Source organism: Plectropomus leopardus, chromosome 11 (genome assembly GCF_026936395.1).
Source record: "Plectropomus leopardus strain MGB_pleo_1.0 chromosome 11, ASM2693639v1, whole genome shotgun sequence".
NCBI classification, from domain to species: domain Eukaryota; kingdom Metazoa; phylum Chordata; class Actinopteri; order Perciformes; family Serranidae; genus Plectropomus; species Plectropomus leopardus.
Window position 1 is genome coordinate 16,967,898 of NC_142186.1, and position 14,665 is coordinate 16,982,562.

General features: G+C 38.8%; 2 protein-coding genes across 3 annotated transcripts; both read right to left on the minus strand.

Annotated features, from left to right (window-relative positions):
* Positions 1–986: 986 nt before the first annotated feature.
* LOC121946353 (uncharacterized) lies at positions 987–7,409 on the minus strand. The gene is made up of 4 exons (XM_042490907.2): positions 6,990–7,409; positions 6,419–6,851; positions 4,294–5,252; positions 987–2,906 (listed from the first exon to the last, which is right to left on the minus strand). The coding sequence occupies exons 2-4, from the start codon at positions 6,840–6,842 to the stop codon at positions 2,022–2,024; spliced, it is 2,268 nt and encodes a 755-aa protein (XP_042346841.2). The 5' UTR covers positions 6,843–6,851; positions 6,990–7,409; the 3' UTR covers positions 987–2,021.
* A 1,616-nt stretch (positions 7,410–9,025) lies between these two features.
* On the minus strand, positions 9,026–14,165 carry znf576.2 (zinc finger protein 576, tandem duplicate 2). 2 transcript variants are annotated; one of them, XM_042490038.2, is made up of 5 exons: positions 13,808–14,165; positions 12,548–12,736; positions 12,325–12,440; positions 11,531–11,674; positions 9,026–10,840 (listed from the first exon to the last, which is right to left on the minus strand). In XM_042490038.2, exons 2-5 carry the CDS (start codon positions 12,690–12,692, stop codon positions 10,001–10,003), a joined length of 1,245 nt encoding a protein of 414 aa, XP_042345972.1. In that variant the 5' UTR covers positions 12,693–12,736; positions 13,808–14,165; the 3' UTR covers positions 9,026–10,000. The 2 variants fall into 2 exon arrangements, with proteins under 2 accessions (XP_042345972.1, XP_087940223.1); XM_088084097.1 differs by lacking the exon at positions 13,808–14,165 and adding an exon at positions 13,681–13,804.
* Positions 14,166–14,665: the final 500 nt, after the last annotated feature.

Genomic DNA, 14,665 nt, shown 5'->3' on the forward strand with positions numbered 1-14,665 from the left:
GAAATAAGTGTTTGACAAATTGCAAGAAATCTGCAATTTCAAAAATTGTTTTTATAAAGCTCGGGTGTGTGGGGGGCGGGGTGGGGGGATGCACGGGAGAACTATATCTATAATGGTCATAATTTCATTTTTTTTTAATTATGTTTTTTTTTTAATAATTACGTTTGTTTGTTTTCTAATTTCCATGTAATTTTATTGTACTTTTCATGAATTTCTAGCAAATGTTTGGGCCATTTCTTCTTTTGTTGCCCATTGCCCTCTTACAGTGTTTTTAAAAGTAATCAAGCCAGAGTTTAAGACCAATGAGGTTTTAAGACTTTTGTTAATAGCATTTCTAAATGTAAAGTTAGAAAGGTTTATATTCCAGAAAACTAGCCTCTATGAATATATTTGGCACATATTTACATTAAGGTTAGATAATGTAGTTTAAATTGAGTGTATAACAGTGTGTTATGTATTAAGACAGAGAAATGTAAGAAAAAAAATTGCAATCATTAAATCTTGTTGAAAGTTTGCGCTGCAAGATCAACCCCAAAAGAAGTGTAACAGTATTTTAGATGTGGGATTTGTAATTGTTTAATCCAATATTTTTTGTTTCCAATTTAAAACAACCAAATACCTAAAATTAATGTAAACATTTTAAAGGAAGTTATGTAATCATCACAGTTGGCCCATGATCACAATACCTAGACTGATTAATTAGATCCAAGCGCACTACAAAGTTAATCGGCATAGGAGCTTTTTGTTAGGATTTTATGTGTTATAACAATCTGCTGATTATATCTCATTGAAACAGGATATTAGTCATCTTAAAGGAAAATGTTATCTAGTATAACTATATCCATCTCACAGTAATCAGTTAATTTTAGATTTTAGTAAAATACTCACCTGATTCTGGGGATGTAACGCGGTGTTTCTGAGTTTCCCCGTTCAAGGAGAGACACAAAGCACATTTTTTGGATTAAAAACAAAAAGCTGATGTCACATGAAGTGATCTCCCATCAAGGACAACTTTTTATTTGTCTTCAGTAAAAACCTCAAACGATACCTGCAGACTGTAAAGATTCTGCAAATGTAAATCACAAAGTGACAGAATGTCATGTTACTGATCAGTACCATTATTTTAATTTATTAAATATTCAACATAGTACTAAAGGTCAAGTGCCTATACACAAAAATGCACATAGTTTCAAGTTTTCAGCTCAATATGAAGAAATCCAGTGTTTTCATTTAACGTATTACACATTAATAAACCTAAAGATGCAATTTACCCCCAAACAAAAACAAGAACATAAAGGTAGAAATTAGGAATATGTTTTAATGCTGTGAGAAATCCTGCATGACATTGCATAGGCTTTATGACAGTTACAGAACCATTTTGCTCTCATGGCCTGAACCACAAACTTTACCCAAAATGAAATTAAAAAAGAAAAAAAAGCGCACACATGGACAAAAATTATGACCTGACCAAGATCCAAGTGAGATGTAAAGTTGTCTTGAATAAACTTGTGTGGCATGGAGTACATGTGGCGGTTGCGTTAACTTGTTGTTCTCGTGTGTGCTGTTTTTTTTGATAGCCTTGCAGCTACATGATGTGCGTATATCTATCCTCTTTCTATTAAAAAAACAAAAAAAGAGCCATAATAAGCAAAAGCTTGGAATGTTTTGTTTAAATTACAGAAGAAACAATATTATTTCTTTTACTAAACCAAAAGTCACACGGTCAGCTGCTAGTCTAGTCACTAGATTTTATCAAGAGTCTATTCATAATAGTGGAAAAAGTAGAAAATTCATTTTGTCATAAGAGGGTATGATGGTAGATACACTGATTAGACAGAAATATATACAATACTGAGTAGTATATTGTTCTGGCTGCAGAATGACACCTCCATATTTGGTTTACGTGGCTTCGGGTACAGCAGTAGGTGTATCCTTTGCAGGACTTTCGACGCATCGTCCAGCAGGGAATGCGACCACTGATGGGATTTTATTCTTTTTTATTTTGTGCTCATTGAAAATCTTTATTTCTCTACATCAGCAGGGCGTGAAAGGTCAGTCTCCATTTTAATGTCTTTCTCAGTCAGCTGGCAAGATCTAGATGAACAGGAGTCAGAATCCGGACCAGGACCAGGACCAGGAGACTGAGGCTCTTTCTTAATGTCTATTTTTAGTCCAGAGGATGTGGTGTCAACATTACAACTGGAGAGATCCATGGGATCCATTTTTAACGGAGTCGTATCTGTCTCTCCTGGAACTGCTTTAACAATCGCTTTGCTGTAGTTGTTCTTAAGTACTTGTTTTTCAGTGCTTTTAGCCTCTCCTGAGATTTCAAATTCTCCTGGCTCATTTTTAATAGATGGAAGAGGAACATCACTCAGAGCAGACTTAGATGAGTTACACTTCTTGGACAAATCCAGAGGTGTGTCCCATTCTGGATCTCGTTTGATCCCTGTTACTAAATCCAGAGGGCCATTTAGCGGCGCTCCGAGAGCAGCATTCACACCTAAATGTTCATTTGAAAAAGGCGAGAGAGCTGCTTGAACCTGCATAGCTGGAACCGGTAATGTGGGAGAGTTTGCAGGTGGGAGTGTCAGGCCGTTGGTTTGAGTTGCACAGACAGGAAGAAACACGACGAGTTTAACACCTGGAGGCGGCTGTTTGTCGAGGGTTAGCTTCCATAATCCGTCTGATGGACCAGAGCTAGAAGACACATCCCCCGTCACAAGTCCTGGACTGGAGCAATCCTTCAGTGGCGCAGCAGGGTTGTTTGAAACAGCGGCGGCGTTGTTTAAAACGACAGCAGACACAGCAGCTGTGTTTGTCGGAATCGTTAGATTCGGTTTTGCATTGACCTTCGTGGTCTCAGATGAGGAGATCTTTGAGGCCTGGCGTTTCTTGGGAGCACTCTAAAAATGAGAAACACAGCAAGAACATCTGAGTCATCCAAAGAAAAATAGGAAACACAAGTGTGACATGCCAGTATAATAGAGCTGGAGAGATCTCTAATGTGCTTCAGGTGAGTTTCAACCACAGTTTAACTTCTAACATCACCACACAGTGCATTTACCAACTGGAAACAGTGGCAGCACTGGGTTTGCCAGCTGCACGCCCACTCTGTAAACAAGCCAACAGCAAAACAAACCCACATTGCATGCTGGGCCTGATTTTTGGGAGAGTGTTGCTAATTTTGGTTGATTTTGAACAGTATTTACCATGCCTTTAATGATAATTCAAATATAAAACGGTAAAACTAAGCATCGGGAATTCACCCGTGGTTTGACATGAAACTGTTTCAACCCTACTGCCGTGCATATCTTTCTCTGAAGGCTCATTTTAAACATATAATTATAAATAAAGATTTCTTGATGTTTTTCCTGGTTATTTGATGATTTTCTATTGATTTTCGCTCTCTCTTATTAAGGCAATTTTCAGGTCATTTCTTTGTAATCTTTTACTGTTTTTTTTTTTTTTTGTGCAGTTTGTAAGACATTTAATGCCAGGTTGCTGATTTAATATCAAAGTGCAATCTCAGGGACCCAGCAGCTATCGTCGGATGATGATTATTAAGGTTTTTAATGAGCATTTTTTCTAATTTATCTGCATTCATATATGGATATCTGTTAATTGAGTTTAGCCAAAAAGTTGTCTGGTCCCGTCTGAAGTGGCTAATCAAACTGTAAACACTGATCAGTGCATTGATGAGAAAGTCTTGGCCCAGATTCACTGGCTACACTGAAAACCCCCAAAATATTGACCGCTGGCCCCAGAGGCTTACAGACAATAAACAACATAGACAATAAATTCTGAGACTGCTCTGTGCAAATTCAGTCATTTCTTGTATCAAAATGTTGCTCTACAGAAACCAACTCCAATATCCTGGATGTCAGAGTGTCTGCTCTCAGTGCCAGATGAGCTGCCTCAAGGAATTTTCATATCACCGCAATTTCATTTTCCTATAAATTTGAATCATTCAAACTGTATTTCATCGTGCTGAACTATAACCAATGGCTGCATGAAAGTTAAGATATCAGTCTGAAGTGTATACCTAAAAACTAACTTATCAACCCTGATAAAGCTGTTTCCTGACTCTCAGTAGTACTTGTGAGCGCTCTGCTGACTGCACCGCTCAGTGACGCTCTGTGCGGTCAGAGGTGAGCCAAATTTGAAGCTTTCGACCAAAGTGGGCAGTGACAAACTGCTTTTTTTCCTGCACGGCATTTAGTTACTCTTTCAGAAATTGGTAGCTGAATTAAACTTGTACTGAACATCACTGTAATAATGGCCCACACTCACCGCAGGCTGAGGGGTTTGTCCACAGGTCTTAAGGTGGCTGTCATAGTTCTGCTGGTGGGGAAAGCCCAGTCCACAGCTCTGACAAAGGCAGGGCGACTTGCCAGCGTGACCGCCCATGTGGGACATTAACAGCAAGGCCGACCGGAACCCCTTTCCACATTCAGCGCATTTCAGCACTCTCTGGTGAGCTCCAGCGTGTTTCTTCAGCTCTTCAGTCGTGTCAAATCTCTGTCCACACTCCAAACACCTGATCTCGTCCCCTTTAGGCTCCTGATTGCCCCAGCAGCCTGTGTCCTTTTTGTGCTGCTGGAAGTCCTCCTGACTGAGGAACTCTCTCAGACACGCCACACAGTGAATGCGTTCGGGTTCACACTTGTGTTGGCGGTACAGCTTTGCCAGGCGGAAGTGGCGGCGGCATCGTATGCAGGTGTAAGGCAACAAACCGAGATGGGAGAAGCTGTGTTTCAGGAGAGCATTCTTCTTAGTAAAGGTTTTTGTGCAGTCTGTGCATTTAAAATTGCGATGGCACGCCCTCTTCCGGTGGCGCATGAGAGATTTTGGAGAGGAGAAATGGCGGCCACATACCTCACATACAACATCCAACCTACATTTGTGTTGCTGCACATGGTATTCACATGCCTTCAGGGACGTAAACACGCGTTTGCATAGGTCACACTCGTAGAACTCATTCTCAAAGTGAGTTATCGACAGGTGGACTGTCAAATCATCCTGTGTGGGGAACTCCTTCAGACATACACGGCAGTGGAGACGATCTTTGCTCTGGGCGTGCGTGCGCAGGTGGACACGGTAGTTGTAAATCTGGCAGAAGCGCTTTCCACATTCAGCACAGCAGTACGGGCGCGCTCCTGTGTGCAGATTCATGTGGTCCTGGAGCTTGAATTTGGAGGGCAGCTGGAGATCACAGACACTGCAGCGGTAGTCGCCTGAATGACTCGACTCTGTGGAACAAAAGGAAATCAAAAGTGCAACGAGAGAAACAAGTTAGATTAAAGACGTGTGTTCAGCAGGCGAGATAAAAACGGAGAGACAAAAATTAGACATAATTTAGATAAGGTGTGACCTATTAGTGTACATTAGGTACCACTGACTGAATCATCGTGTTTGTTCACAGTAAGTTGGTGTCATGTACATAAAATGAAATGACACTGAGGATACGTTACTTCAATTGGTTAATTTTAGCCACCTTAAAAAAAGGTCCACTTAAAAAGACCAGTATCAGTTTAAGTGTACACTATATTTTGTAAAATTTCCCCGCTTTACTTTGCTATCACACAACCCTTTTCGACGAGGAACTGAAACCAATATTTCAAAACCACACAGACTGCAGTGAAAAATACAGTAATTTTACTTTACAGAACACAGGTGCTGCTGGATGACTGATTGAATAGTGTGTAAGGTAAAGAAGTTAAAATATTCTTAATACAACGTTCAGCTTTCCAACGTTGTCTGTTTCGCTTATTCATTTCTGCTGCATAACAGATCTTTAAAAACAAGTCACAAAAATATACTTTTTTTTAAGGCAAGAAATGTCATAAAACAACTGGTCATTGTAGTTTTTCTCAAATGTTACTTGAACTGAAGTAAACAGGGCATTTGTTGGGGTCTATTTTCAGCAGGGGATTTCTACACGTTTGGTGCTTTAGGCATATTTCCTGGCAGCAGGACAGCAACAAATAAACAACAATGTCTGTAATATAATTTTAAATATATAATAATATGAGGTATCAATGCAGTTTCTGGACATTTTACCTGTTTGTTTGTTTTTTTTAATAATATGTAAAAATCCCCCCCAGCTATTTGTCAGGTTATTTCTATGCCACCTTTTACTATTTTTTTATCTTGCAGTTTTTGGGAAATTTTTGCCCAGTTGCTACTTCAGTTTTTCCCCATGCTATTGAAAGAAATCAAACCAGTTTGCTCAGGTTTCAGGGACCACTTTACTTTCAATACTTAAGTACATTTTAGATCATAAAAATACACTTGATAATTAATATAATATTCTAATAAGTGACTTTAATTTCTACCAAAGTCATTTTTTTGGTAACATGTCTATATTTTTACTCAAGTATGCCTTTCAGGTGCTTTATCTATTTATGACTCATACCATTGTTCAGTCCCTCCTCCTCCTCATAATCCTCCTCTTCCTCATCGACCTCTTCTTCATCATACACCTCTGAAACATCACTGTCGTCGGAGTCTCCCTCCACATCCAGCTGCATCTCTGTTGGATCTCCTCCTGCAGTGTCCCCTTCATCTTCCTCTCTATTGTCTCCTCCCTGATTGTCTCCCTGTTGGGCTGGTGGCCGTGAAGAGTCTCTGTCTTCAGGATCATTCACTGTGAGCTCTTTGCTTTTAATGACGGGTTTATCTCGTGGACTTTGTGCGGGATTTCGGGGTGTGCACGCTGACAGAGGGGGTGCAGCTGTGGTTTGTTTGGGTGTCTCTCTAACCGAGGTGTCCCGCGACTGCACGATGTCCGTATACCCCAACTCTGTCAGCTGGATATCAATGGTGTATTCAATGGACATGACTGCAGGCTGAGGAGTCGCACAGAGCAAACAAAGAGGCGGGTGGTAAATGAGCTCTGACACAAACGGTTATTAGCTGAAGTTTAAGACACAGGCTGTACGTTTCTAAAGACGTTAAACAGGTAATATTGCCACATTTCGGCTTACCTGTCGAGCGGCTACATCTGTAACGTTAGCTTTTCCTCCGGGTCTTCGTGTCTTTCTCTCGCTATCTGCAGAGCTGGCCAAACAAGTTTTCCATGGAAATTAATTCATGGCGCACCTCTGTGCCCTGCTGGCACCTCGCTCACCTGGTGAGAGGAGCTGACGGTGGCTCAGCGCGGCTTCACGACATGAAGACTCGCTGTTGGCTTTTTATCCAAAATTCAATGAGAGGCCAAATATATACGGCAAAGAAACCCCCACACGGTTCGCCAACACCATGTGGAATTGGTGCGATGACAATTAGCCGATTAGCTAGCTGCAAACTGGCACAGCCCGCTGGTCACAGGAGGGGGAGTTACAAATGAGGAAAACAAATGAACCACCACAAGGAGCGGAGACTCGCGCGGGCGCTCGAGCACATCTAGTGTCTAGGAGCGGTATTACGTCACATCGTTTTTTTTGTTTTTTTTTAATTCTGTCATGTTTAATCAATGCATACAAATGCATTAATCTTTTAGCAAAGATGACTATACACATTGAAAAGAAAATATATAAAACGACAAGTATGTACCTGTATACATAGTGGCATCCCTAACCAAACAATGAAGACATTAAAATAAAAAAAGGGACTTTAGAAATGTCTATTGTTCTCATTGCTTTACTATTCTTCAGTCCATGAAATATTTCAATTTAGCATGTGATTTCTGTTTTTTATGTGTAGCGCTGTTTTTGTTTATCTAGGATTTTCCATAAATAGGCTCAAAGTAAATAGCTTTTTGAAGTTAATATCATTCTTACCATAAAAATATGTTTCTTATTTCTAAATGAACAATAGAGCCAGTCAGCATCTTAAAAGATAATTTCATACATAAATTTCATAGTTAAAAAACATTCCTATGTTGTTTATTATCCTATTATCAAGATTCTCCTTACAGTCCATATAAGCAAACGACTTATAACTTTTAAGCAGTTTTTGAAGGTAGTATTCATGTATTGTTATTATTACATTATCAACATAAAAAAATCAAACGTAAAAGTACTGACAGTATGACATTATCATGTGCTATATCAGCTGATTATGACTACTGATTACTTTGATCAATGTGGTGGTTTGTCAATTCGGAGCCAATGCAGCAAGACTTAATTTGGATGGTCAGCATACAGACTTTTTTGAGAATTTGTAACATTTCAAAAGTTCATTACTTGAGATTCAACAATTCAATTGTTTCACTTTGTCTGTAGATGTTACACAGATTAGTATATGTGTATAAGTATATGTGACAATTCGACATATCTTGTTGAACTACATCTGTTTTCCGAAATGTCTGATGTGATTTGTAGTATGTATAGTTTTGTTGTTTGGTTAACTTTTGTTTTATATGTAAAACAGTTGATGTCCAAGGAGGGAAGACAAATTTCACATCTCTAGTTTTGATAATAAAGTAAGATCAAATCAAATCCCTACAATTTCTAATGAAAAAATTGTTTCCAATACTTCATAAACTTTCTGTGGAAATTCCCATCGCAATGTAAAATAGTACTCAAGTCAACGTATGTAGTTATTTTCCACTGCTGCAAGTGTCTGATAACATTAATACAATAAAGCACTTACATCAAATGAAAATGCCCTATTTAAAATAATATTTAATATTATAAACACATTTCATGGATCAATAACTTTGACTACATACTCGACATGTACAAATAGAAGATAAGCTTGATAAGCTGGACATATATTAATTTCATTATTTCAACTGTCTTACATTTAAGTGCACATTCAAAAAAACAATATCTGACAATACAATATACTGTATAAGTATTGCATTCATATAAAATATTCCAGAAGAGATAAAAAAAAAAATAACAGCATGTCCCAAATATACAGGAAGGACACAACAAAAGCGTGCTTAAACTAATTGTTCAGTATTTAAGTGTTATAATATTTCAGCTGCACTGACCTTCTCGCTGAGCAAATAGTTCTGATTATGAGTCTGGTGTTCCTACATTCAAAGTGAGAACAAAGACAAAAAGGCGAGTGATTTCTTCAGCAGCCTCCCTCAGGATAGCATGTTTTATTACATTTTTGCAGTGTCCAGACACATTGCAGTGGGGGAGAGAAACAATCCAATCAGTGAAAAATACATGAAATACACAGTTCCTTATGGGACTCTAAGGCATTGAAGAGTCATGAGTTCCATTTAAGAAATGTCTAAGACATTAAACATTGTTCTATTCAGTGAAAAATTAAAAGGAGTGATTTTTACTGTCAACAATTCAGGATTATAGTGGATCATTTCCGCCCACGCACCAAACAGTCCACGTTGAATCTGGAGCACTAAGCCAAATTAAATTAATTTCAGCAGAACAGGTTATTTTAAAATTCTTTCTCATTGACACTTAATTTAGAAAGGAACATAATCAAAAATATTAAGAGTAAAAAATGCACAATATGAACCAGAAGCTGTACATAACACATTTCTTTTGACAAACTGTCTAAACATTCAAACATAGTATCTCTACTAGGCATCTAATTTGCTTCAAAATATGCACTTACCCAATTTGTTTTGCTTAAAGAAAATTTTTTAAAAAAGAGGAAAAAAAACAAAAACTTTTTTAACCACAAAGTGAGTTAAACAACTCAAGACACAAAGTAATAAATTCACACCACACGCATTTCACGCTTAAAAAAAAAACAACCCAAAACTGAAACAAATCATTTAAAAAAAGTTAAGCAAAATTTAGTTTTTACAAATAAACTATGTTTTGTGGCAAAGGGTATAATAGACATTTGGTTAGTCAATTTAGGAGATGTGTCTGTTTGTCCAAAATTTCAACAGTTCATAATCAAACTTAAAATCCAAAACCTGCTAAAATGTCATTCTCAAGCCAACTTCATCCGAAACCATCAGCTGTAGCGCCAGATCTCCGACGTTAAACGAAAAAAAAAAAAAAGGACAATTCCTGACTAAAATCTTCAAAAATCATACACTTTCTGCAAGGTCCCAATGTCCCAATTATCTCTTTGCACTTGGATTTTCAGGCTTTTCGTCTGGGTGACTTTTCTGGTGAGCTTTCAAGGTGCGCTCACGGCCGAAGCTCTTCCCGCAGGTTGGACAGGCAAAGCGGCCCACGGCATGAGCCCGCGACATGTGGGCGTCCAGCTGCTCAGGACGGGCAAAGCTCTCCTCACATTCTTCGCAGGGATGGGCTTTCCGTGGGGTGTGTTTCTCCTTCTTGTGGGCGCGGAGCTGAATCAAGCCGGTGAATGTGAGGTCACATTCGGGACAGGGGAGCTGACGGGCCGGAGCAACATCTGCTTTAGGTTTCTTCTCCTTTGCTGGAGACTGACTGTCATCCTCAGGACTCTTCTTATCTTCCGTTTCTGATTTTGCTGCTGCTTTAGAAGGACGGCCACGCTTTGCTCCAGCTGCTTTTCCCTTTTCCTCTGCTGGGGGCGCTGCCGACTCTGATGTGCTGTTTTTCACCTCCTCCTCGGGTGCTTCCCCATCATCCTTCTTTTTTCGTTTTCCCTTTTTCTCGGCAGCTGCCGCGTCTTCAGGTTTGGAGGGGCGTCCACGTTTCTTGACGGATGAAGCGCTGCCGTTACATTGTTGACCTTCAGGGTATTTCTGCTGGTGTGCTGTCAACTCTGGTTCTGTGTCGAAGCCCTGACCACACTTCTTACAGCGGTGGGTTTTGGTAGGATCCTCTGGCTGTTCTGCAGTCTCTACTTCTGGGCGGGGATGCTGGGTCAGGCGATGAGTACGCAGCAGTCCAGCACTCCTGAAGGTTTCACTGCAATCTTTACATACAAACTGTCTCTCTGGACACACCTGTCTTCTATGAGTTGTGAGCTGTGAAGGTGAGAAATGAGAAAGAAAAAAAAAATTAAGCACAGCGATGTCCCAAACGAGATTTTTTGCCCCCGATCCAGGCCATTGGATATTGAGTATCTGCCAATACCGAGTCCCAATCCGAAAATTGTATTTACCTGATTAGCTGCACAGTTCACACTTCAAGTACTTTTAAGTTATTAAAATCAATCCAGTGTATATACTTGACCGTTTAATAGCTCTGCAATGCAATACAAGAAAAAATGGCTGCATCCAAACAGCTCCTTGAGGGTTTTTTTGTTTTTATTTTTACGAAATAATCAAGTAACAAACTAGAAACATTCTATATGGCTCTTATCGCAGTTACTCTTAGTGCAGCCTTTGTTTTTTTCTAACAAAAGAAAGTAAACAAACTAAAATGTGTCTTCAGACATTGCTCTAAAACCCACTTAGTGTTGCATTGTAATAGAAGTACAGATTACTATAAATGAGTAATTTAATCACAATTCCAATTCAAAGTATTGTTATAGCTGAACTTTAACATTCCCAGTCCCAACAAATAAAAATTTGTCACAATTCTGCTTATTACAGCATTATAGTAAAACTGGCCCTCTACAAATAATCAATTAGAACAGGCTTAATGTCGGTTTTGGTTCTCAGTTTTAATACAGCCGGGTACAACTTTTTTTAAAGCACGAACAATATACTCACTTCAGAAAACGTCTTAAAGCTCTCCTTGCAGTGAACACATTTGAAGGGCTTGTCGTCCTTGCTGTGTGTTGGCTGGTGCTGTGTCAGCTCCTCAGACGACAGAAATGTGCGGTCACACACATAGCAGGTGAACAATGTGTTTCCCTGTGAAGAAACATAAAAGAGGAGCAAAAGTCAAAATAATTCAAGACCAAGAACTTCTTGTAAAATGAAACTCAAGTTTATCAGATTCACATAATTCATGAGGCTTAAGTGTTGTGTGGGAGTTTGTCCAGTTATTAAAAACTGGCACAGTAACAATGTATACATTTTAGGTGTCTGTGCAGCATGCATTCTCTCATACACAATAAAGCAACATGAAGCTCAATATATATATTTTAAAAACACCAACCACAATTTCACAAAATAATTTACTCAGACACAAGCTGTAACAAATGAATGAACTTTGGCTATGTGACCATAAAATTTCTTGAATCACAACATCATCTACTCTTCAACAATAAAAGGGGGAAAAGATTGCATAATATGACATATTGCAACTTTGATCTAGTGTGGGAACATTACTGGAAAATAAGGGGTCCCTAAAACATAAAAAACCTGCTTGATTAAGGAGGGAAGGGCACTGCAACACAAAGATCAAACAACTCATTGTCGGCGTGTAGGGCTGACAGCAGATTTTGGGTTTAAAAAAAGTCATAAACACCAACAAAAAGTACATAATAGATTCAAATTCACAAGTGACACAAACTGTTACTATTTCTAGTGACTAAATAAACTGCCGTGCTAAAGCTTACCTGCTGAAGCTGTTGCTTATATTCTTCCCGGTGGCTTTTCTTCATATGCCTCTCCTTGGCTTTGGCACTGCAGAACGTGATGAAGCACTGGAAACACTGCAGATTTTCATGCTGGTCTGGAAGCACAGAGAGAGAGAGATTATGGAGACCGTGCAAAGACAAAGTTAATTTTTCAACTGCTGTCAGAAAACTGATTTACAGCTGTGATGGCCATAGCACTTACAGGGTTGAACGGACGGTGCAGGAGGTCCATTCAGAGTGATGGGTTTGTATGGTTCCGCTGGCTTTTCAGGGGGAGCTTGTGGAGGTGGATCTGGCAATCCCCGTCCCATCACTATCTCCTCTATGTTCAAAATCTCAGAGTCCATCCTGGTGTACTGGGTGGTCTCAACAGGCACTCACAAGAATTTTCCTGGATTCAATTACAGAACAAGACATAACCGAGGACGACATTAAAGTGAGCAGAGTTTCTGCAGCTTAAGACAAGTTAGACTGAAGACTTTTTAAGACTTGGTTTAATGTCAGGCAAATCAAATACAAAATAAATAAATAAGCAAAATTAAAACGAAAACATGAACCAATATAATTTTATAGGTTTAGGGACAATTTTGCCAAGTATTCATTGTAACATAAAACTTGACTTTTGGTGACATTCATGTGTGAGAAATATGGAAAAATTCAAATATTTAAAATAATAATAATAATAATAATAATAATAATTATTATTATTATTATTATTATTATTATTAGCCAAAAAACCAAAATGATAATCTACTAAGTGGCTGGTAGATTTTTAAATCCACCAGCCACAGTGGCAAGTGGACAAAAAAAGTTAATTTACAACCCTGCTAGCAGTAGTTTGGTTAAACTAATGCCACAGATAACATAAATTTTGTTGTGATCAACAGATGACAACGAAAATAAAACTCCCTCTACTAACGTTTGACACACTGAGATGACAGTAAAACTACGATTCATAAGATCCACAACGCATATAGCCTCGGGGTTGTTTATCGGAGCCCCGTTTCCCCGCAGCAAACACTCAAGTTTCGGCTCATCTCGGCTAACGTTACGTTACTGCCTATAAGGCCGCCAAGCTAAGCTAACTAGCTCCATTAGAGCCTGCAAGCATCCGGCCACTAGTAAACCGATTAAAAATGCAATACCGAGTCTATATGTTAACCGTTAACCATTAACAGAACATTTTAAAGCTTTATATTAATGTTTATGCACGTAGCTCGCGCCAATCATAGTGTACCAGGCTTTCGAGCGCGCTCGCTAGCTTGCTAGCTAACGTTACTGTTTAGCGCTAATAACACTGGCTGCCATTCAAAGAGCATCGAAGACTTTTCCTGCCTTTTCACATATCAAGTTTTAACTCGCTGTTTGGCGCCTGCACACATCTTGTAAGCATCAGTATAGTGCAAGTTGGTACACACACATCAGCAAACTGTTTTAATAACAAATAAAACACTGACGTTACCTCTTGCCGCTTTTTGAAGGTAGTTTGACTGAAAGAGTTGACCCGAGAGCAGAAGTACATCGGATAGATCGGACACTTCCTGGTGTACGGTTGTGATAGCCGTTGGCACAGCTAAGATGGCTGCCGTGAGGTCGACGGTACAATGTTGTTGATGTTGATATTAGATGAATATTAAAATACAAGTATTGTGTAGGACAAGTTAATCTGTGGGCGATATTGAGAAGCGCGTTGCATCGTAGTGACTGCAGGAAGAAAAACAAACCTTTCATGAAAACGGCACACGTGACTTCTGCAGTGTGATACCTCTAATTCTCAATATTCTGCTTGAAAATGTTCCCATACTTGTTAATATACTGTATGAAGTCATACGATCATCTAAAGTAGCGCGATATGAACAGCTATATATTCACGAACACGGATTTGAACGTAGCTCCTTTTCTACTCAGTCTGATTCTATGTCTGATTTTCGTCACGTGACCTAAAACAACTTCGTGAAACGCTTAATTTTCATTCAAGCTACTGTCATTGTTTACCGCTTTATAATAAAAAAGGATACAAACAAGCTTAAACACGGTGGCATAACCTAGTAAAACCAACAGTATAAATTGTAGTTTATTTTTAAAAAGTCAACTTCTCACTTGTTTATATCTGTGTTGTCCTTGTTTTGTTATTTATTGTTTTTATTGATATGGACCTAAGAGTCTGAAATAAAGTTGATTGTATTTTATTGTGCACCATCTGTTTGTACATTTTTTGTCTTAAATTATATCTGTATTCTTGTAGTATGAAATCATTTTTTATTGGTTAATGTGTATAGCATATTCAATTTACAGTTATTTCTACATAAAAATGATCTTA